Source organism: Gymnogyps californianus, chromosome 7, assembly GCF_018139145.2.
Source record: "Gymnogyps californianus isolate 813 chromosome 7, ASM1813914v2, whole genome shotgun sequence".
Lineage (NCBI taxonomy): Eukaryota > Metazoa > Chordata > Aves > Accipitriformes > Cathartidae > Gymnogyps > Gymnogyps californianus.
In genome coordinates this window covers 37,472,708-37,496,081 of record NC_059477.1, presented here as the reverse complement: position 1 = coordinate 37,496,081, position 23,374 = coordinate 37,472,708, and the positions used below count along the sequence as shown (strand labels likewise).

Here is a 23,374-nt window from a genome sequence, read left to right as displayed (position 1 = left end):
ACGCGTTTCAGTAAAACTCGATGTGCCTGACACCTTTGTCTCCCATTTTAAAGTCCCATTTGCATTTTAGAAATTTATTTTGAATAAATTAATCTTGCAAAATAAGTCAATATGGTAATCAGCTATTACAGCTACAGCACCAGTCCTGTGGACCAGTCTGGGCACATCCGGTACGCGGTTCCAACTGGGAAGCATTTTATGGTGTGGAAGTCAAAGATCTGCTTGGGATGCACTGCTTGGGCACAGCAGCTTGCCTGCCTTTTGTGGGGCATTTTTTAATGTCTTAGCTTCAACAGTTAAAACTCTAAACTCTACACTTTCTACCCTGGTTTTTTCATATACTTTTGAAATATGGCAAGAAACAACCAATGTTTTCTTTAATAAAATCTTAAGTACTTTCTGCTCTGAATCTTCTGAAGCGCTAGTGATCAATCTTTCCTGGTCCAAACATATTACTTCTAGAAACATCATCAGATAATAGTTCTAAGCATCCCCCCAAATCACACATGAGTATACTTTTGCAAAATATTCTTGCTTCATTCTGTCTTTGCTATCTCTCAACATAAGAGATTGTGATTACTCTGTATAGGCACAAAGGAATGAAAGATGGCATGTGAGTTAGAAACTGGGAGGCTGCTCTGCAGCTCCCAGACATAATCTCTGATGTTATGATCTACAAAGCTTGTACCTTTCTTCTACAGAAACGTTGTAAAGACAATTTATTCCATTCATATTTAAGTTTTTCACCTGGATTAAAAGGTTGAATAGACCATCCTTTGAAAATGTCATGCATTTTTGAGTTGACAGGTTTATTTTTTCCAGCAATGGTCTTAACATCAGCTTTCTTATCTTCTAAACCTGGTACCTTCATGCAGTAATCCAGGAAACCATTTGATCTCATTATTTCTGTATATCCTCGCTCACAACCGCAGACTCCTCTCTAGGCAATAAAAGGGAATTCAGTATTAAATCAAATAGTAGCCTCTCACAGGACAGTGCAAATTGTAGGCAAACTATGAAGAAACTGCAAGGCATATCCTGCACATGCAACTTCACCACCACCAAACCAAATAAGCCAGGAACCGGTGCCCGCAAACCCATTTCAGTTCAAAAAGCCAAAATATATTTGGGGAATTGGTTGAAAAAGACTCAGTAATTACGGAGAAGCCCATCATACAAACATTTTCATCCTCACAGGCTTAATAACAGGCATCCGTGGCTTGATGCAAACTCTTCTTGTCAATAACAATTTTCCCACTGACCCTGCTAGGCATTAGAAGAGATGAACAAGAAAAAATCCCCCTTCAGACCCAAACCTTCCCCGTGTATTTCCACTCTGGTATTTCACAGGGTTATCTGAAATGAAGCTTTCTCTCTTATGGCCAAATAACCACTGCCCTGTATCAGTCTAAGCAGTTTTTTCAAGGGGTTTCTTAGAAGTCTGTGATTCACTAAATAGATACTCCATTTTCTTGATACCTACTTTAAAACAGCTTTTTTAGTTTGCTTTTCTTTGCTAATTATCTTATAATTACAATGCCTGTCTGAAGGTCTGATACCCTTGGTTATGATCCAAACAGGCAATTGATTTACAGTCTCTGTGATAAGAATTTAACTCTTGACATCAGTTTTGTGGCTACAACATCCCCCACTCATTGACAGACATGATCTTGAGCTTTTTTGGGCAAAAGGTGAAGTCTCAAGAGTTTTTATAGCTAATAAATTCATGCTTACCCATCATTTTTATGTACCTGTAGGCTCTGAGCACCCTTACAACCACCTCCCAGTTGCATTCAGTTGCCCATAAGCTAGTTTCCAATGGTAATTCCTCCTACCAGATACTCAGCTGAAGCCGAGAGCTGTGGAGGCTGTTTTCAAAATATAAGTATCTAAACCCCAACTGCCCCTGGCTACTTTAAGGGTTCTGGGTTTTATATTCCATCACAGTACTGACATGGATAAGGCATTTTGGGAAGCTCTTACTCGGGAGTTCGGTACTGGAGGAAGGGACATTCGTAACCTCTGGGCTCATGTTTGCTCAGAGGCAAAGAAGTGGCAGTGGCTCCGCGATTCAGCAAGTGTTGCAGATGCTCAACATTTCAGCAAAAAAAGGTCACTTCCAGGTTTTGCTTTAGAAGGCAGTAGGGGGATGGTGGGATCACGCTGCTACAGCTTCCCTATGCTCATGGGGGCTTTCTGCATCCGTGGAGGAGCAGGAGAGGACATACTCTTTTATTTCCTCTTTTACAGAAGTTTTAAACAGTCCATTTTTTACAGGACAGTACAATAGCATTCAATGAAAATTAAACCAAGAGGTTCCAAAACCCCTCCACAGAACAAAACCGAACTTGTAACACCGCATAAATACTCCATCATTCGTTTGTGCAGGTTTCTGGTTTCCTTTCAGACTGAAATTCCCACAACTTCCTCGAGGTGGTACCATGGACACACTAAACTATTTTCTAGGTCCTGGAATGCATTTAAGATACAGAAGCTAATTGAATAGATTTTGCGGTGTTAATTTCTCAACCATGTTCTGCAGAGAGCAACTACCTGTGTGCAGTAGGAGTATGGTTTTCTGCACGGCGGGCTGCAGTGCCGAACTTCTGCAGGTTTCGTCCGAAGAGCACACCCTCCTGTAAAAGAAAATACTGAGTGCCTTCAAGGGCATGGTTTAAAATGTTTTTGACTTGGATCACCATAGTGTAAGAAGTGCTTGCTTGCTTATTTTATATAGTTAAATACTAGTCTATTGAGCACAACAGCATATCTGTAGGCATTGCATTAATTAATTTGCCTTAACAAGGCAGGGAATTATTATCATACCCATCTTGTTAACGGAGAACAGAGATATACAGATTTAAGCAATTTGCCACAGGCCACATAGGAAGTTGGGGACAGAATCAGGAATTAGATGCAGATCTTCTGTGTCCTCATTAATGTCTTATCTACATAAGAAGACATAATCCACATAACGCCTTTGCCCATCCTCACTTGAGGAAGTCTGTGCTTCTATAGGAATAAAAACATGTTAATGAGTTCTTAACTACTCGGCAACCTTTGCACATAAAACTTTTGTTATTATCTTAACTAGTCATTATAAATAGAACTAGATAAGAACATCTGCATTTTCATTTCTACTCTCTCCTCATTCACCCTGTGCATATCGAGAGAGATCCTACGGATATGCAAGCCCTACTGCCTTTGCCAATCTCTCGTGGAGCTTCAAAGTGCTGACCATGAATTTCCCTTTTCAGCCTGTGCAGGCAGAATTTGTAGGTCACAGCAACAGCAGCAATCTCACGGTTTGAGCGATTTGAGATTCCTGTGTGTTGAACAGAAGAAGAGGTACAGAAGCTGGGCTCTCTACCACGCGTGTGATGTTCTCTTCTATTTTCCACAGTCGCAGGAAGGTTGCACTAACAGCTGTGCAAGCCAGTCCGGGCAGCCCTTTTAGTATATGTACACTCATTTCTTCCTGTGACCAACCCAATAGTAGGGGTAACTCGCCCAAATACTCTCATGTAACACATGTGTGATGTTGACCTGACAGCAAGGCTGGTGAGCTCCCATCTGTCTTTCCTACACACAAATCTGAACTGAAATTCTGGAGGAGTTAGGAAGGATGTTCAGCAACTGATGCAGAAGAAGAAAAACCTGGATGGAGACTTTTCATTCATAATCGTGCACGGCAATTTGTGGATATACCTGTGACATTTATTCCGTCTGAGCGCTGACACCACACTGTGCGTACGTTGTCTCGCCAAGGGCTGGTCTTCCACAGGTAGTCATAACACTTCCCTCCTGCAATATCAATACCAGTTAGTCTTCACCTTGCAACAAAACCAGAATAAACTCTTGAACAGGAGGAAGCAGCGCTGTGGCCACGCTACCTGAGCAAGGCCGTGTTTCCATCGCTTGTCCAGAGCAGCTCTCCTGGTTCTCAGGAGACTGAACGATAAATGCCCTGGATCGAGACTGGCGCCCCGTTGTCTCGAAGCTCCTGCCATTGATGCAGGTGAGCTCGCAGGAGCTCCACTCTGACCACTCTGTCAGGTGGCAGTCACCTGCACGTTGAAAGAATAATTCACAGGTTTTAAAAAGGAATCAGCCTTAAAGGATAAGGAGAACCTAAGCATACAACAGCTTTAATAGGGAAATACCCCCAGTTTATTGCCCAGTGGTATGCAATATTCTGGTTTTCTGCTTCATGGGGAATCTCATTTTCTTAAAAACCAAAAGAAGTCTTTTTTGGGTGATATAGAAACAGCAGACTGAGCATTTACCTGATCTGCTGAAGTACAAATTCTTACTACGATGGCTGACAGTACTCAGAGCTATGGAAGCATCTCCATCTCAGACAGCTATCACTGGCAGCAATGCACCGTGACTTTCCAAAGACTTTACCTGGGCAAGGCACAGAGCACGGTAGCTGCAGCACACTCTCTTTTGATGGCAGCTCACCACATAACGCATTTTCTACTGGTTTGGATGTAGCAGAAACAGACGCATCATGCACTACGCAAGTGAGGTTGCGGACTTGCAATCCATCTCCACACTGTCCACCCTACAAAATGACAGAAGGGAACAGAGACATACATCGCTGATGTTAGCAGATGACAGAAGAAGCACAGTTGATTCCACCTAAAAGGACTTCAAAGATACCAATTTGGTCTTTGGACTGCAGTAGTATCCCCAGTTGTGGGAAGAGAGACGGAGATCTCCTCTGTACACATCTCTACAGAAGCTCAGAGGCAGGGGCAGAGCCACATAGAAAAGTGCATCGTAACCAAAGCTGGAGAAGAGGTGGGTACCATAAAAAATGAATACTGTCTTTGGGGTCGGCCCTTCATGCCTTTTACTAGAGCTAGTGAATTTACTGATTCTTAATTAGTGCCCAGCTACATGAACACAGAAATTTTTGGCTTCTCTAAAGAGGCCAAGAGCAGAGCCTACCCATAAGGAACGGACATTTCCACTCACCTCCTTTGATGATACAGCCCAATAGGAGCACTTACATGGTTTAAACCCTGCAACAGCAAAAATCCTCCCAGCACACTTAATTAGACTGCAAGGGTTATTGCACACTAGGCTGTTTGTGTAATTTATTAAAGGGAGCTATTTGTTCTGGAGTAGACAGAAATCACCAACTTGTATCACATACTCTACCAAAACATCACCCAAAGTCAGCCACCCCCTGTTAGCACTGAACCCCATTTGAACAAGTCATCTGAGCCACTCCACACTCGTCACCCCAGTTCTGAAATACTTAGCCATACGCCAAACTACTGGCTGAAGAAGGCTTCCTTTACCAGAAAATCAATATTGTTTGGCTAAAGCAATGATCAAGGGCTGAGGATGCTGTAAGAGCTGAAGCACCCAGGCTATTTCAAGAGGCTGGAATTGTTTCACTCTCGTCTGAAAAACAGAGCTGCAATGACGTTTGAGGTGCACACCTTAAACTTGCATGATGCTTTATGAACGTGTGCCTGAAGCCTTGCAGAAATGGCACTTTACAAAATTCACTAAATAAAACTCAAGAAGAAGGATGAAACATCACCTTTATATAACCAAGGGAAGTGCTCCTTTGGATCACTTGGCAGTGGATTCTTTTAAAATAATGGACTTCAGCTGCAGAACAGAAAGGCTCCTACCGAGTGCATTCATTCAGCAGTGGGTTTGCTAGCAGGAATCTCAAGAATGGCTCTCCTGCACACACCTGGTAGCTTTTGCATTCTCTCCATCCCTTCTGTTGCAGACCCACAATGAAATGGAAATAAAAGCATAACTAGCTGTTTCTGATCAAAAGCATCTTAGAGAAGTATTAGTGTAGATTTACTATATGCAGCCAGATTTCAAGTTTTTAACACCATGTTTCACTTTAGTTAGTATGGAACTTACTGTTCTGAATTACTGTTTCACTGCTGAAAGCTCTATTGCGGTCTGAGATTAATGGTGTGTGAATAACTCATGCAGCTGTCAATTGGGTTAGAGCTCTTAGAAATGGCTGGTGGAAACAGAAGACGATGTGGAGAAAATTCTCAGGGGAAATGGGCACTAATCAAACTGCAGTGTATTTCCAGCTCAAAGTAGCTGAAGGAATGACTAAATGACTGGAGACAACAAAAAAAGTTTTAAAAGATACTTATTCTTCTATAAACAATATATAAGTATTTATATATGTATCAATATATAAATAGTTATATGAATACCGAGATATAAATAGGTGAAAACAACACATTTTTTTGGTACAGCAGTCTCCACTATAAAAGTCCACATGCAACATTCTTCATTCTTCTATCATGCAATACTGGAAATATATTCATATTTTCCAATGTTTAGAATAAAAAATAAATAGAAACCATGAACTCTCAAACAGTCCCAAAGATAAAGGTTTGCTTTTTAACAGTGGCTTCCCTTTGCCTGCTTTCTTTCAAGACCAGCAATGTGTTTTTACAATCAAGTGAACACACTTAAAAGATAAAATGTCATCCTGTCATTTACAGCAGGAGATGTTTTTTGGTATATTTGGTAAGGTCATATGCAATGCAGGAGCACTGCATTAACTTCCTTATCACCTTCAAAATTATTCATGTCCCCAAAATTATACATTTGAAGACCTAATTAATAGGTGTGGCATCCGTGGAAGTTCGCTGCAGTAATGGCACACTGAGGACGCAGGGAATAGCTGCTAATCAGAGGAGAACTGCCAAAGAAACAATCACATATTCAAAACTCGGGGGATCAAATCTGTACTGTAAATGCTCTTCCCTGGAAGATGTGATCATCTGAGGTTGGCCTAGAACCAGGATTTGCCTCTTGAGTCACGAGATCCTCGCAGGAAATATGCGGGGATTTGACCTCCAGAGGGGATTCCCTCCATTTGGCTGCAAAAATTTCTACGCTGACCCTATGGAGGATGCAGAACCCACCCTGGGTTCCCTAAATACAGCCTGAAGGTACAGGTCCCCCCACGAGCACCCACATGGAGCCTCCGCCTCTCACCCCCCTCGCCCCAACCGACCACCGGTAAAATAAGGAGAAGGTTTACACCAGAACTGTGTTTTGTCAGCCAGGTATCTTTTGAATTTAGCAACACGCTAACACAAGGCAGCATCTGCACAAACCTTCTCTCACATCACCCTCCGATACTTTCCACATTTAACACACCAATAAGACAAGAGATAACAGTCCTAATGAGACGCTTTCCCCAGATGTGCCTTTAAGAAAAGTTTTCCCTTTTCAGCTTTTACTGGGGTTCATGTGTGTTTAAAATTATTTTAGGTAAAGCGTTGATTGGGCAATGCTTTCACAGGTTGATGAGCATTTAATCAGGTAAAAGTTTTCGCTAATGAGGAAGTGTTGCGTGATCACATTTAAGGGAGTGCTTTTAAAATACGTTGTTAGAAAGGAAGGGCTCTTAGTCTTCTTATGAATGTTAGGCAGCTAGTGCTTGATAATGTCTAGCTACTTCACTTATATTCCTTTAATGGAAAAATTATGAACAGTGTCAGCCACTGCTAATTTTTTTTTTTTTTTAATCTAATCAGGGTAAACCACTTCAACTCCAGTAGGAAAATGATTAATGTAATGTAACCCTTTAAGATTAGGTGTACTGACCATTTCCCAAGTTCTGCATCCCTCTGAATGCAGCAGAAACGCCCCACGCCCGCCGGAGGTGTGCCTGTGACATGTGTAATTACCTGGAGAGCAATGCACTGATTTCTGTACTGTGAAAATCAGCAACAGAGAAAGCTTAGCGGGCGCTATTCCTAAACGTGCAGACACCTCTAATTATTCACATGAAGTCAATTTAGCATAAAATAGTCCTACTACAATTAAGAAATGCAGTCTCAGTTATCTCATAATACAAGGAAAAAATATTTTAGCCTTATAATTAATTGTCCTGTTTATATTATTACAGGAAGACACTTTCACAATATGCATTTTCATCTTACCATAGGATGCATTTACCTTATTTCACAAAGCGTCCTTGAAAACAGGACTTCTGAAAGCTTTCTTTAGAAAGTAAGCTTAAGCTTCTTTTCCAGTAAAGCATAGGAATAAATCACCCTGTATTTATGAACTACATTTAATTCCTAAGCACCTCATTAAAGAGAAGTGAACACAAATAAAATGGCTCCTCTCCAAAACAAAGCAAAGGGTAGAAAAACTACATCGCAGTAATTTAAGGAGAGAAGCAGGCCCTATCTCACTGAAAGCGTGGGATGATATCTGGGTTAGGGAAGGCTGTGATTACTTGCTCTGAGCTGAAATTTAGCTGGGTTCTGGATGCGCACACTTTTAATCTGCACAATGTGTTATTTATCTGGAGCATGCCAGGGTGTTAATTCAGCTTCCCTACTAATTCTTTTATCAGCTATGTTAGCTCCTACGGTTGAAGGTCTCTTCCCTAATGTTTAACAGAATTTGCTTACGTTAGCTGGACAAAATATCAGCTGATGTTATCATTTTGTTTTATTTATGTTATACATAAATAAATACTGAGTGCAGTACATACAAGGACCATATTCACATCCCTAGTTGCAATGAGTTGTTGTTCATTATATAAAATATAAATGTATTTCTGTTTCTCTGATCTTGGACCGTCCAAAGGCTGTCACGCTCCAGATTTCATTTGTGAAAATCTGGGAAAATTCTGGGTATCTATTCTGCCATCCACAGTATTCGCCACACGTCCACCTACCGCATCTAGAAACCACGTAGGTATTCAAGGCATTCACAGCGTGATAGAGGGCAGAGCAGAAAACACAAGGGATGTGTCTTTACGCGCATTATTGGCTTCAATCTCCTACATGGTATAATGTGGAGAAGCAGCCACAGATCCGTGCACAGGTCCTGTCCCCTGGGACCAGAGAGGGCTCTCTTCCACCCCAGCCGCACTTCTCCCACCACCATGTCAGCAAAGCCGGCTTTAAGCAGCCTGAGTGGACTTCACTCTGCCCGAGAAACCTCACTGTGAAAGAGTGACCTCTGCTTAAACTGGGTTATCAACTAATATGTTTTAATATTGGAAATGTGATCTAACAGATAAGGAGAGAAGAAAAAGCATAGAGGGGAAAAAAAAGTCAATTGAAGTCTGATGCAAGTCGCTGGCAGTGAAAAAATGACGGCTTCAATGTCGAGCAGAGGTGCCAAGCTAGGTACAGCACATCACAACTGGATCCAGCCTCTTTTAGATCATTAAAAAGATAGCCAGGCTAAGGAGAAAGTAGAAATGAGCACTTCATACAATAACTCACACTATTGTACCGGAGACCTTGTGGGGAAAGACCAGCTATACAGTACTTTAAAAAAAAAAAGGGGGGGGGGGAAATTATAAAAAAGACTAAGCTGTCTTGAAATCTAGCATATCTATTTTCTTGTTAGACTTACTTTATATAATTAAATTATAGGTCACCATGACTATGCCCACTCAAGCACATTTACTCCGTAAATCTCCTTTAATACCTCTATAAGCTCGCGGTACTTGAACCCGTATTGCTATAAATCGCTGCTGATGGCTGGAAGATGAGGCGCAGAGGTTTACCGCTCCTGAACTTCCCCTCCTTTCCTACGGATCTTACCAGCGCCTTCAATGGCCACAGAGACACCTCTGACCCGCCAGCGGCAGCCTCAATCAATTCTGCCACGTAACGATGATTTTTGTCGTTGACCCCGGTGGCGGGGAACCCGAGGAGCCCTCGGGGAGCGCCGGAGAAAGCCGTACCTGGACTCTGCAGGGAGACCACGGGCCCAGCAGCCAGCTGTAGCAGGGCTTCACTGGGCAGCTCCTGTGCTGGGTGAGCTGCTCCGGGCAGGGTCTGCCCTCGCCCGCTGCCTGCAGGACCACCGAGCGCCCACGCACCATCTGGCCTAGGCGAGGGGAGAAGAGAGGACACGGTGAAGGAGACCCAGAGGAAGAAAGAAAGGCAGATTTTGTGAACTATCAGTATTCCTAGTTCATTTTCCACCCCTAAAATCTGTTGAAAAAACAATTAATTGGCAAGACTATTTGGATAATACGGATGCAATTGCTAAGTGATGTAGTCACTGATATTTTCAAATACAGTTCTTAAACACAGTTTTGTGTGTTTTCCAAATATAGTATTTGTTTATGCAACACATTTAAATACTTGACTAAATCCTGATTATTAAATATGACAAGAAAATAATTCCTATGGCAGCATCATTTCTAACATTACACATTCAATATGTTTCCAGAGATTTTTAACAAATGAAATTTTCTTTTTATGAGCAATTATGTGCATCTAATTTGAAAACTGCAAACACTCTAGTGGCTATTACCGTCCATAACCACTTCTGCCATTTCCATTAAAATCCTATTTATTATTGGTGAAAAATTCTTTAGCCACTGAATGGAAAAAGCAATTACGTTACTACTTTTGAAATAATAAAACTGAATATATTCATTAAAGTTACAGCAATTCCATTTCTGTCTCCTTTGCTGTCCATTTACGTCCAGGAATGTTTTCACTCAAAATGTTTCAATTAGAATCCTGGCTCCAACTAAAGAGAAAAGTGGAAGAAAAAAGCCCTTATGCAACGGGATGCATAAGATTGTGTGGGGATAAAATTTCTGCCTTGACTTTCAATAGGCGTGGATTTGAGAGGCAGTTAAAAAAATAAAAGGTCTGAGTAATAAAGGCACACACATGCAACAAGACAGAGGCAAGCGGTAATTACTAACTCACTGAAAAGGAAAGAGGCAACATGTTGCAGTGGAGCTCCCCCATTTGGATCGCAGTCGTTCAGCTGCAATTGTGAGTAGAGGGGAGTCTGGGGGAGAAGCAAACATCCCTGCAAAGTGTGGAGGCTGCGATATTCAGCCAGATCCTTCTCCCAGCTATTTATGCATGCACTTTTTAATTAACAGTACTGCAGCTGGGTTTAAGGTACATCTCTAATAACTGTCATCGTGACTGTCTACGTAGCAGGGTTTCCAAAAACATTTTAGCAAATAAAAATTAAAAGCAGACGCACCTGAAAAAGCTACTGACGGAGACCTTAGCAAGCTCTCTTACCTCTACAATGCTGTTCCCTTGCTCTGACCCATTGAATTCCATTTTTAAACCCATTTAAACCAATTTTAAGACTTCCTCCATTTCCAATTCTAATCCCCTGGACCTGGGGAGTTTGTAACAGAAGTGATGATAAAAGCTGTTATCCACATGACTGTGCATTCAGCCATCACGGAATCAGATACATTAGGAGGTAGGAAAAAATCCTACCAGCTGAGAGGAAAGGGAAGGTAAGAAACTCCTGCGGTTCACCGGAGGTCAGAGCAAGGGAAGAGAAATCCCCCAGCCCGCTGCCGGCAAACCCCACGGCAGCCCTCCCCTGCCCAACAGGCCAAAGTCAGCTGTTTCTTCCTCTCCACCAATGGACCAAATTTGCCGGATTCTTCTTAATTCTGAATGCTGAGTACTGCTAAGCAATGGAAAAGGCTTTTTGGGAAATCGTGGGAAGTCCGTGGGTGTGGGGTTTTCGGGATGCCCTGGGGCAGGCGGCTCACCCAGGCCAGGGAGCTCTGCGGCCCCGCCAGGCACGAGCTCCTGAAATGGCAGCTACGGAAAAGGAGATCTCCTAAGCTTAAAACATCTGACTTCATTAGGAGGGACTTGAAAGCCTGAAGCATTCATCAAGCTATTTTAATTAAAGAAATAATTTCCTTTCGTACATTCTGTTTAACATCTTTCTAGCAAAATGTAAATGGGAAGATCAGTGAATAGAAAACACGATTTTCCTTTTAAGAGGAATTAACAACCATTCTGTATTTATTTACATTTTATTTTCCTACGGTTGGTTATCCAAACCATTTAAACTCACTACATTCCCAATGGTCAGCTGGTGCTTGACTCATTTAGTCTATCACTTTCTTTTTATTCTGTGAATAAATCATTGAAGAAAGAAATTTCATTGAAATCTTTCTTTGCACAATCACTGCAGTGCGTTTCTTAAAGCTCTGAATTTTTGTCTCACTCCACAAACATTATCTAGGTGCTCGGTTACCACTCAAGTAGCAGAAAAACTCCCCGTTTTTACTTTTTAAATACCATATCTTTTGCTGCCTATGGAGAACAGAATCTCACAGCATCTGAAAATAATTTGCTTCCAATACAAACTCTGGAAGAGTCAAAGCAATCCTAGTTATTTCTTTAATTTCCCAGTGAATTTTTCTTTAATTTCCCAATGAATTGGCCACATCTCTGATTCCTCTGCTCTACAGTGTTAAATGATACAAAAATTAAGACAGAAAGTGTGCTGAAAATTGAAAATAAGTATTTCTTCATATCCTGAAATTTGTCATTAGTTTTGAAAGGGGAAAAAAGAGGCTAGTCTTGTTAATGCTGGTCACTTAAAACTCCATTTTGCATCAGCAGCTAAAATTTCATCTCAGAAACATAGGATCATATTTTCAAATCAGAAAAATAAGATTTTTTACCCCCAAAAAAATTCTTGCCATTCCTCGCATTTTATCCCCACAAAGTGATGTGTTGCAGCTGAAACCAAGATGATTAAAATTCCTGCTAGAGTTCATCCCAGTCAAAATTACTGACACGTCGTTATCTGTTTGATGAGCGTGAGCAGAGCACATAAAACACAGCCCTGTCAGGCAACCGCAAGACTAGAGCGGGGATCAAGTTACTTAAATACAGCCTTGGAGGTCAGGTTGGGTCAAGTCACAAGCAAATGGGACTGGTGATAAATGGGGCTTTTCATCTACTTCCCACTGCCAGTCCTTCCAGCAGGCACTGGGGCATCCACAGCTCAGGGAGAGGTTTTGGTGGCCCTTCTTCCAGCAAGGTCTCCCAGCACCACCAGACTGGAGCTTGCCGAGTTTGAGTAGCAAGCAAGAAAAAGTCATGAAAGTTTCTTCTTCAGAGGGCAAAACCAAAAATGTTTTCCCAAATTGGTGACGAATCAGTAAAAATGGTAACCACCAAATTTCTCAGTCGTGCGCATCCTTGTCCCCCTCATTTCTGTCCCACAGGTCAGCCTGGTGTTGGGGTGCATGTCTCCGCAACCCGCTACGGTCTCTTCTGGGCTCTGAGGACTGAGCAAGGCACAGCAGCATGTTCAGCCCTGGGTAACTCAGCTAGATTCCATAATTTATCTGATGAAGTCAGCTTTGTAAGTGGCAAAGCATGAGTTTAGGTGGGCTTATACTATTTAGCACTCCTGTCAGACAACTTGGGAGAAATCATATGGGATTGGAAAATGTTTACGTAGAAAAATTCAGCATCCTCATGTATTCATTTGCCTTAACAAAGGAAATACAATTTGCTGGGAATTATCCTTACCAAACGTCTTTCCAGTAACTTTGATTCAGGCCGTGGGAGCATCATCCATTATCACAGCACTATACATCTTTTCATAGCAGTACAGCAACTGATATGAGGAACCCTAATATATAACCCAATGTCAGCCTAAAGCCCTAGCCAGCATCCTGAACAGATGCTGCCCAGAACTACAGCTGCAACAGGCAAATATCAGTTACACATCTCCGTAGGCTCAGCGCAGGCAGGAAAGAGAGATCTACTTTACTCATCATCATTTATAAAAATCAATATATTCGCCTTTGGCTGCCGTGTACCAGAACCGTATTAGCTGTCAGTGCCACATACACAGCAGCACCACTTCATGTTTAAATGCATTGTTCCATAAAATAAAACCTGAGCAAGAGAAAGGTACCATCCATTAAAATATATCACAGCAAACCATTACTGGAAGAGATGGACAGAATAAAAATGTTAGCAAGAATGCTTGAGTTAAGAGATACATGAAAACATAAATCCAGCAACACTAAATTTTTATCTGAATGATATTTAAATTACGTTTCTCTTTGAAGTCGTTTATGGTACTTCAGCAGGCCCTTCACACGCTCTCCAAGAAAAGCCAGAAAAACAGAATATTATTGCGAGCAGAGCCAGTAACGGTGCGTACAATTGATTTGCTGTGAATTATTTCTGAGAACCATGCATCTAAGTCCTACATTTTAGCTTTATCAAATAGCGGGCAATTACTTATTTGGCAAAGGGAAGCCGAATCAGTGTTTACTACAGCCAATTCCCACAGCTCGTTTCTTGTCATCCTTTGGTTTTCCCTGTCTAATTTGAGGCTTCATCCTATTCTCACAAATGCCTGTGAGAAACTCATGATGATTTCAAAGGTATTGCAGTCTATGAACCTTCAGGTAGGAAGCCCTCACTGTATTCATCTCTGAAGTACCACAGGTAGATGAGTACATAATTAATGTCTTCTCTGTTAATACCATCATCAAGTAGTATTTATAACCAACTGGAACTCAGGGGACGGTGTTTCTGCTGTTGGAACCACACAAAGGCCACAGCCGCAGGACTGGTGCCAAGGTCCCTCCATCACGGATGTTTGATATCAGCACAGCTCCATGCTTGATGCAGCAAAACTCAGACCAGGACTGGGGCTGCAGTAAAATTAACCATGCACTCAGAATAACTTGGATGAAAAGTACTTTTGTTTCATTGAAGCTCCTGCTTTGGGATGAGATTCAGAAGACTCTTAGGTCCCTGCAAAGCTAGTCAAATGATAGAGAAGGACTGAGCAAAACTTGGCTTCTTTATGATACAGCTTTCCTAGCTGCTTAGCTGGGTTCACAAAACAGTATCTCCAGCTTTTAGATCGTACACATCTATGGCCTGAACTGTACGAGCCAGCTCTCTAGCTAGCAGTATAATGGAGTTATGATCTTTGAGGCCCAGAAGATGACCCATAGACTGAGCTGAGCTTGGGCTTGACTGTGTGGTTCAAGTAGCCTTAATGAGGTTTGGCATCTACAGCCAGGACGCTCCCTGGAAGGCCTGCTTCGGCAGGGCACGGATGTTTCCAGTTTTCCTCTGCAGAAGCCCAGCTCTGATCTAGGACATGAAGTAACTGTTTGCTCCTTGCATGCACTGGCAGCCATCAGCTCTTTAACCAGTCTTTAGGATTTGCATAAGCATTTCAGGATCAGGGGCAGAATACAAGACGTACCTTTACTCGAGTATATCCCTCTGCAAACTATGCAATGTAAGAGCTCAGGATGAAAAAACCTTCAGGCATTATATAGGGTGAGCTGCTCCTTTAGCATGCTAAAAGCCATAAAGAAGTTACAACCTGCTTTTGCACACGTAGCTCTGTTTATCTTAGTAAGTGATTGAACACTCAAAAAAATAATTTAAGTCCATTCAGCAACATGAGCATTAACACTCCAAAATGGATTTTGAAGATAAAATAAAATTTGGAATTAATAGTATTCCTAGTGTGTTGTTGTTAAAACACTGTCCATGAATTATTCATTTCTGTTAAGAAAGCACTACTTTACAAAAGGGCTAAAAGCTCAGCAAAGAAAGAACACCACTAATCCAAATATTAAGCTTTTTCTGTAACATGCTTTGATCTCTGAAATCCATCTGAAGGAATCACTTTATGGAAGTTAAGAGCTTTTTTCTTTTTGACCTTAAGTGAATTTGATTCAAATATACATTATGGCTCTTGACTCTTAAAGACCATTAGCTGTACGTCTAACGCATGTAAGAAGCCTGGGAAATAATGTCACAAGCTTATTTCGAATAAAACCTTCAATGCATTTCCTCATGTCAATATTCAAAGGGTTTTTTAAATCATATAAAGTTAAAAACGGTCCTAATTCTTTCACTTTTTGTATACAGGTGAGCATTACTGGCTATAGAAAACCTCGCCAAAGTTACTGGAGTCGTACAAGTATTAAGCGACCTGTGGATACAAGATGGAGACAGAGGCATATACTAAATGATGAAAAATAGTCTTAGTGTTTTTTCTTCAATGAGATGTAATTATGTTACTAAAAGTAACTTCACCAGAGGATTTGTATGTAGTTAATTACCCATTTCTTCAGAATCCTGTAACTCTCCCCAGCTCTTTGCTAACTCTACATACTCCTCCTGTCTCTGGGGTTAATGTTTCCTATGACTGAATTCTGAGAGTTTGAATTAATTAACAAAATAATCCTCCAGGCATCTGTCCACCTGGTTCCCTAAATTACATTTTTCACTTTAGACTACTCTGAAAACAGTCTGCTTTGTTCAAAACACCCAACATCTCAGGACCTTGAGAGTGTCTAAAATCACCTCCGAAGGGCTCGGTGCGATCCCTGCACTCCGTACCCCTGCTCGGGGGCTGCGTGAGCCCGCCTGGGGCTGGGGGTCCCGTCTGCGCTGCATTGCTGAGGCACGGGGGGGAAAGGGGGCAGGAGGGCAGGTGGGGACTCACCGCCGGCGCCACACGTGTGGGAGCACTGCGACCAGGCTGACCACGCCGAGAGCTGGCAGTCCACCGCGCACCCCACCACGCACCGACTGCTCATCTGCACGGGCTTCTCCAGACGAAGCTGTGAGACGACAAGGAAACACAGGCGTCAGCTTCCCCAGGACCCCCCGTCACCTCCTGTCACGGCTGGGCACCAAGTCAGGAAGATGAAAGTTGGCAGCGACTCTGGTGGGACACCAGCATCGCCGCTTACGGGGAGTTTTCCCAAGGGTGCAATTGGTGAAAGGGGTTTCAGTGTTGAAGCATTTCACGTCTAAGAGTCTGTCAGTGTTTAGGTCTTATTTGGGAAGGACAATCCCAAACTTCTAATAGGCCACAATCTCCCTGGTCACCAGCTTTGTTGGAGCCACTGGGATGGTGCAGGGTTGGTGGCCATGCCCCATGCATTTGAGTTGAGGAGTGATACCACCCAGTAACACCCCGGGGATGCTTTTGTTCCCCAAAGCTCCCAACTGCTGCACTCCCAGCACCGAACGCAACTTCTCCACCATCTATGGACAGTGTCTCGGTGCGGATCAGAAGGCACCGGCTTTCCAGAAACAAAATGAACCCCAGGTCGTTTCCCTGCCGCGCACCCACGCGTGTGCCGTCCTCACCCGCTGGCAGAGCTGCGTGCTGACGGTGGCCCCGTCGCTGCGCCGGCAGCTCAGGAGGCGCCGCCGCTCTCCGTGCCCGCAGGTGGCATTGGCACCCAGCTGGCACCCGCTCCAGCCTGCAGACACAAAGCAAAGGATGCAGTGCCGCAGGTCACAGCCGTTGTTCTGTCTTCACATCTTTTTACTCAACAGGCGGGTTACCTTCCCCTCGCGCGGTGCTTCCCTGCGTCAGGGCATCCCAAACCCAAGAACAACCCCCACAAAAGAAACTTGCTCTTAAAACCAAGCGAGTCTCGGAGGAGAAACCGCTTGCTTTGCACTGAGATACCCCCTTAACGAAATTGGTACATCAGAGTGCACAGAAAACTGTTAAACACTGATAAAGTGTATCAGTTCAACCCAGCTGGCGCATTTACAAGACTGTATTGTCTGAAGTAAAATTTCACTTTGATAAAGTAGCTGGGGAAGTTTCTGAAGGGTAACTCTGGTTTAACCTATTTCTTGTCTCAAGGCAAAGCTTTCCATTATTTAAAACTAAGCTTTAATACTCGTGAAATAAAATCAGTATTTCTAGTAGAAGAAAATTCATATCTTATTACTTGTCTGAAATTATGATGGTCAGAATACAACTAAACTGAAATAAGCCTTAAAACACCATTTAAAATAAACAAAAAGCATAACACAAACAACTAAAATTTCCATACATCACCAACAAATAGGAAGCATATGAGAAGAAAACCTATTACTTTGTGTCTTCCATCTCTGATAAACATGAACACGTAAATGTTCTGCATTTCTGAAATGTGATGATAAAAAAGGCATCGTCCTGCTGCCTGTGTGTTTCTAGGGCTTTTATTTCAAACAGGCTGAGTTTATATTCAGATATTTTATCCTGCTTTGTTCTCCCTTCCCACCAGCCCCCAAACTCCTCTTAGATGTCTCCTCTCTCTGCCTTTCTCATTTATCCGAGCCGGTCAAAACAAAAGGAATATTTCCTTTTTTTTTTTTTTTTTTTTAGGTTGTTTGCAACAGTTCTAATTGCTTCTAAGGTCCTAAATAATGCATTTTGCTCTGAATATCCTATGGCCACGCATATAACCCATATTTGCCTTCAAACCAGAATTTTGTTGGTATTATTGGCTTCACTGGAATCACACAGATGATACTCTTTTAACTGGAATTTTGTCATTAATTCTGTTGATAACCCACCAAAAAGAAGAGATCCCATTTAACCTGTTTTATTTCCAGTGTACCTGCAATGACAACTTTTAAATTAAAAACTGTGCATTTGTCCACTAATCTGTGGAAAAAAAAAATGTAGGCATGTAATTAACTTTAGTGAAATCAGTGATGTCTACACATAACTCTTTTAATGTCAAGGCTTTAACCAACACCACACGCAAACATAACTAAAAACACAACGGGAGAAAGCCTTTAAGGAGCTGAATCTTTTATGCAAAGATATTTGGAAAAGCAGAACATCAATTTAATATGCTGTAATTGGCATCACTTCCTGCTAAAAGTATATTGGAAAGTTATACCTACCTGTTAGATTGTACTGATATTGGAAGCAATTTTGGTTAAGAATACACGGCTTCATCTGTGAATCTTCAGGGCAGGGCTTTGTATTGACAGAAGACCTTAGCACTTGTCGAGTTCGGGTTTGCATAATATTCGGATCACACACCTATATACAAAAGTGATGGACAGGACAAGAGACCCTAGTAAATCATACAGACACCGACTGCCTGGGGTTGTTACATGCACACCCATGGCTATACCGAGCTATGATATAATCACGCTTCTAAAGACACTTAAAAGCATTTGAAGGAAAAGAAATGTGGTTCAAAGGTAAGAATCCAATATTAATAAAAGTCATCTTTTGTCCAACCTGATTTGGCTATTTTAGGCACTGCTATACTATTTATTTCCAACAGGATAAAGACTATGCCATTTTGCTGTGCTCTACTTTCCATTTCTTTCCAAGACTTCTAGTAAAATGTCATAGTACTGAATAATGGGACAGGATTTCTGGCACAATTAATGTGTTTTTAAGTAATAACTGATGTTACAGCAAAGCTTTCATTTCTAGGAAGGACATTGGTAATTGCATATCAGTTATGATGCTGACAAGATGGGGTGACTTTTCAAAGTATGTGATACAAATAGTGATGTCCGACTGCCTATAAACCAGGATTTGCTTGTTTACATTTTCAGGTGACTACAAACTAACTGAGGCCAGTTTTCATTTGTGTTTGTACATCACAGGCACAAAAATTGTTTGTTTTTAGCAGCCCCCCATCCTCACTCTCTTAGCACTGTGGCACAGGGCTGTTTTCCTTTCCCTTTCACTGCAGACTTAGCAATAGCGACCAAATGCTTTCAGCCTTGCAAGAAACATCCCCTTTATGTAGAGGAAAGTGTCTGCTCATCCCCACGAATCCCCTCCTGCAGCCTCCTGCTCACCCCTCCTCTGCAGCGCAAGAGAGCTCTTCTCTTTGGATGTCACATGGAGGCGTCACCCGGCTCTGCCTACGCATTTCTTAAGTTTTTCCCTTGGTTTACTTAATTCGGGGCTATAGCATAAGCACTGGCTGGGCCACGGGGAATGCGGCGATGCTGCCGGTGCCCCAACCTCGGCTGTCGCATCCATGTCTCATGCCAAGGGGAACTCTTTCAGGAGGAAGGAGTCGCGGCGCCAAAGACTGAATGCCTGTGACACCGGGCAAGGCTAAAGTGAAGAGCGCTAAGGATTGCTGCTTTGTCTCATTAAATGAAATCACAAAAAAGTCTAAATAAGCTTATTCTGAAGCCAGGGTGATTATGGGAATATGTAATAGCCATTTCGGCTGCAAGGCTGGCACAGAAAAGCCGCCCCAAGGGCACGGGCTCTGACCCGCTGAAACTCAGCAGAGTTTTCCCACAATCCAGTACAGCGGGAATGGGTGCGTGGAAGTGATCGCAGCAAACCTAATGGGAATAAATCCCTATTAAAGGTATTCACAGCCATTTACTGAACAAGATGATCTATTTAATTCCTAACAGTCTCTCATTAGGACTAAAGATTGCTCAGGAACAGCAAAGAAAGCCAAAAAAACAATGCATGTAGAAATACATTTTCATAAATGCTTGGGAATTTAAAACATGATTTTTCTATAGAGTACTTTAATTACAAAAAATATCTAACAGTTTAAAACCACAGGCTTATTATCCTGCAATGAACTGCCTGCAAACACTGAACACTGCAGTGGGTGAAAGTATGGATAATTCCTGTATTGCCGATATTAAAGAGAAGTGTAATGGCATTGCAGCATAAATCTAGATCTCAGACTGCTGTAAACTGGATTACTTGCACAGACGAGAGCATAACTAAACAGAATAAATATCAGGACAAATAGGAAAAAAGTCTGGTCTGGTCTTAAAATACATTGTCAGGGCCTATTTTCCTTATGCTTACACTATGTGAAGGAAATTCTATTATGTTCTTATTGTTGACATACACCTTGTCAAACCCGTTTTAAATGGTAATCTTATTCGAATATCCGTGGTCATCTAAAATACCCAATTGTTCTTAATTATCTGAAAATTAAACCTATGCTAAGTGTTTACCAATAGTTTACTGTCTTTTCTACAACTAATCTGATTGTTCATCCTCACAACTAACACTAATAACTTAAATGATTTGCCAATAAAACAAAACAAATAAAAAAAATCAAAGAGGGTATCTCAGTAGCTACTCCTAATTAATGTTTCTCTGCATTATGTTACCAAAGGGAAAAAAATCAATGAATGCTGTGACAGAAGTTAAGTCTGTGCCATCTCAGAAATACTTGCTTTTCCTCCCTTCAAAATAAGAACCTGCAGACAGAAAATATGCATCATTTGTAGATAAGTAACTTCTTTTAATAAAATAGTATTTTTTGCTCCATCTAGCATGCACCCCGTTGTGCTCGATTACAGGGCATTGATGCAGCTCAGCGCTGCACACGCTGTCATACAGCCACCCAGATTTCCTGACTACCAGGACCATTTTCCCTCTCAGATGTCCTCCTGGGTAGGTAGCAGACAGGTCGAAATCCATCTGGTGTTTGCCAGGATCCAAATAAATGACTGGTTTACTGCAGCTCTGAAGCCGGCATTCTCACTGCGCTGATGAGCCATGTTGTTCAGAAGCCAGAGCAGATGCAATAAGCTCCCCACTTTTACCAGTTTTGAATAATAAAGAATCTCTGTAGGAAAAGTGTTCATTTAATCAAGCTGAGTAGACGGGAAACATGCAAAAATTCAAAGTCGGCAAACTGTAACTAATATCCTGTAATATTATTTGTTGAATTTCTCTTTACGTCAATTGAGAAGTCAATTTAGTTTTATAATTGATTTTCTGGCCTTACTCTTTCAAGTTAACTATGTAAAAAATTGAGCCAAATATATATGGAACTGAATAAGCGGCAGGAGGGAATGACTTGTAAAGAAAAAGATGAAAGCTGGGATTTTCAAAGGAGCAAGAGGGAGCTGAGTATCCAGCTACCCTGGAATCTCAATGGGCTTGGGTGCATGACTCCTGCAGGACCCCTCCAAAATCCCAGGCTGGAAAAATTAAATATTTACGACATGGCAAAGGTTGAGGAATGGTTTGGCACACTCAAAGTCATTACGGGATGTGAACGGTGAAAGTTAAAGAAGAGGAATTGTTTCCAGTGGGGAGATGCTGAGGTTATTTACAAGCAGTAACAAAGAGAAGTGTGTAAGCTGCATAGCAGGAGGAAGATATTATGTCACCATTGTCACCACTGCCATCACTACCAATGGTATGTATCTAGTCCTGAATTTAGATCTGAAAAAATACTGAGAGAAAAATCAATCACCATCAATAGCAAGTTACATTTTTAGGAGGTAGGACAGAAACAGAGGTCAGTAATATCATGGAAAAGGCAGCAAAAGAAAGAAATATTCCTTGAGTAATTAAAGTAAGAAATTATCACAGAATTAATTAAGATTTGGGCAAGATTACGGAAGGGGTTGATTCTGCATATTCTCACAAATGAAGAAAATGACAAAAACAACTTGACTGTTCAAATATTCTTCCATATGAAATAATGAAGGTGCCATTCAGATATATGGGTCAAGTCTGGATCTGCTCTACCCCGCTAGGAATCCAAGTTTCTTATCATAAGCATATATGAATCTACAATTTTGGGGGTTTTAAATAAATAAAACCCACTGTGATTCAGCAATCCTTTACTGAGTATCTTCATTTACAACTCCTCTCTTCCCACTGAGTGGATGTTATACTTTCAAAGACATTATTTTACTTCCTACTGTTCTATTAATAACTACTACTTTCACTGATCATAGATTAAGCTTTTTTTTTAATTATTGTTACGTTAAGTCAGCCATTACCTCCTGTAAGGTAATCACAACTTGTTTGTGCTCAGCATTACCCGACACTTCTTCTACAGAGGAAGCACAAGGAAAAAGGAAAAGGGGCAGCCAACAACACTGTTAAGAGAAAGGCAGGTACATACAATGGAAGTGTTCAGCAGTGGGATTTTAACTTTGACTTGTATTTTTGAGATCATCTCTTCATGGTCATGCTACTTATTTTTATGCCTGTGGTTATAAATCCCATAACTAGTTTCCATAGTTGGAGAATTTGGTATGTAACAACGGGGGAGAATTGGGCATAACGGCAAACCTCCTTATGCAGAAATTGAAAGCCAAGGTGATAGACTTAGATTGGAATGATTTATTAAGACAGACTTAGGCAGTGTCAAAGCCAGGTCATGGTTGAACTGAGTGCAATGCAGAACCCTGTGCAGGTGCTGAAGCTCTCCACATGCACAGAGCTCGCTGATCCGTGCTGGGGTCCAGATCGAGCAACTCTTGCACAGACCTCATGTAGAGGAAAGAGAAAAAGAAGGTGGGGCGAAATTCAGCCTCTCGCTTGGGTCTCGGCTCCAGGGACATCTCCAGTGAACTGCAATAAGAGCAACTCTGGAGACTCGGCACCTTCAACTGATCTTTCCAGGAAACTGAGGCTCTGCTCTGCCAGAGGGCTGGTGCTAGCAGGAAGGACAAGTAATTCTTGCTGCAGCCTGGGGACCATCAGAGTTTAGTGCCTGCTTAGCAAGTGGAAAACCTTTGTCCAATTTCTGTCTCTATTCTGGCCAACTGAAACCCACTTCTGACACCAACCACACTGGAAATAGATTATGCATCAAAGAAGGGTGATGAATATGAGTGCCAATTGGCCATAAATATAAGAGATGAAACAAGTCCTAAGAAACGGAGGCAGCTGTGATGCACGGAGGTAGAAGGTCAGAGGCCTGGAGAACTCTATGTACCTTCAAGGTTAGGTGCCAACTCAGTTTGCCAGTTAAGTTTACAGACTATGTTTTTCGTTGGATTTAGTCCAGATTCCGTCTTGATGA

At 41.8% G+C, this 23,374-nt stretch overlaps 1 protein-coding gene across 1 annotated transcript in view; it reads right to left on the bottom strand.

Moving 5' to 3' along the window:
- THSD7B (thrombospondin type 1 domain containing 7B) overlaps window positions 1-23,374 on the bottom strand; it is a 276,547-nt gene that overhangs the window by 4,826 nt on the left and 248,347 nt on the right. Inside the window, exons 19-28 of the mRNA XM_050900047.1 lie at window positions 18,489-18,630; window positions 16,944-17,059; window positions 16,291-16,408; window positions 9,731-9,876; window positions 4,408-4,567; window positions 3,894-4,067; window positions 3,709-3,804; window positions 3,203-3,325; window positions 2,554-2,636; window positions 748-940 (exon numbers count right to left, since the gene is read on the bottom strand). Of these exons, the coding sequence (XP_050756004.1) occupies window positions 748-940; window positions 2,554-2,636; window positions 3,203-3,325; window positions 3,709-3,804; window positions 3,894-4,067; window positions 4,408-4,567; window positions 9,731-9,876; window positions 16,291-16,408; window positions 16,944-17,059; window positions 18,489-18,630 (1,351 nt within the window). The remainder of the gene's footprint in view (window positions 1-747; window positions 941-2,553; window positions 2,637-3,202; window positions 3,326-3,708; window positions 3,805-3,893; window positions 4,068-4,407; window positions 4,568-9,730; window positions 9,877-16,290; window positions 16,409-16,943; window positions 17,060-18,488; window positions 18,631-23,374) is intronic.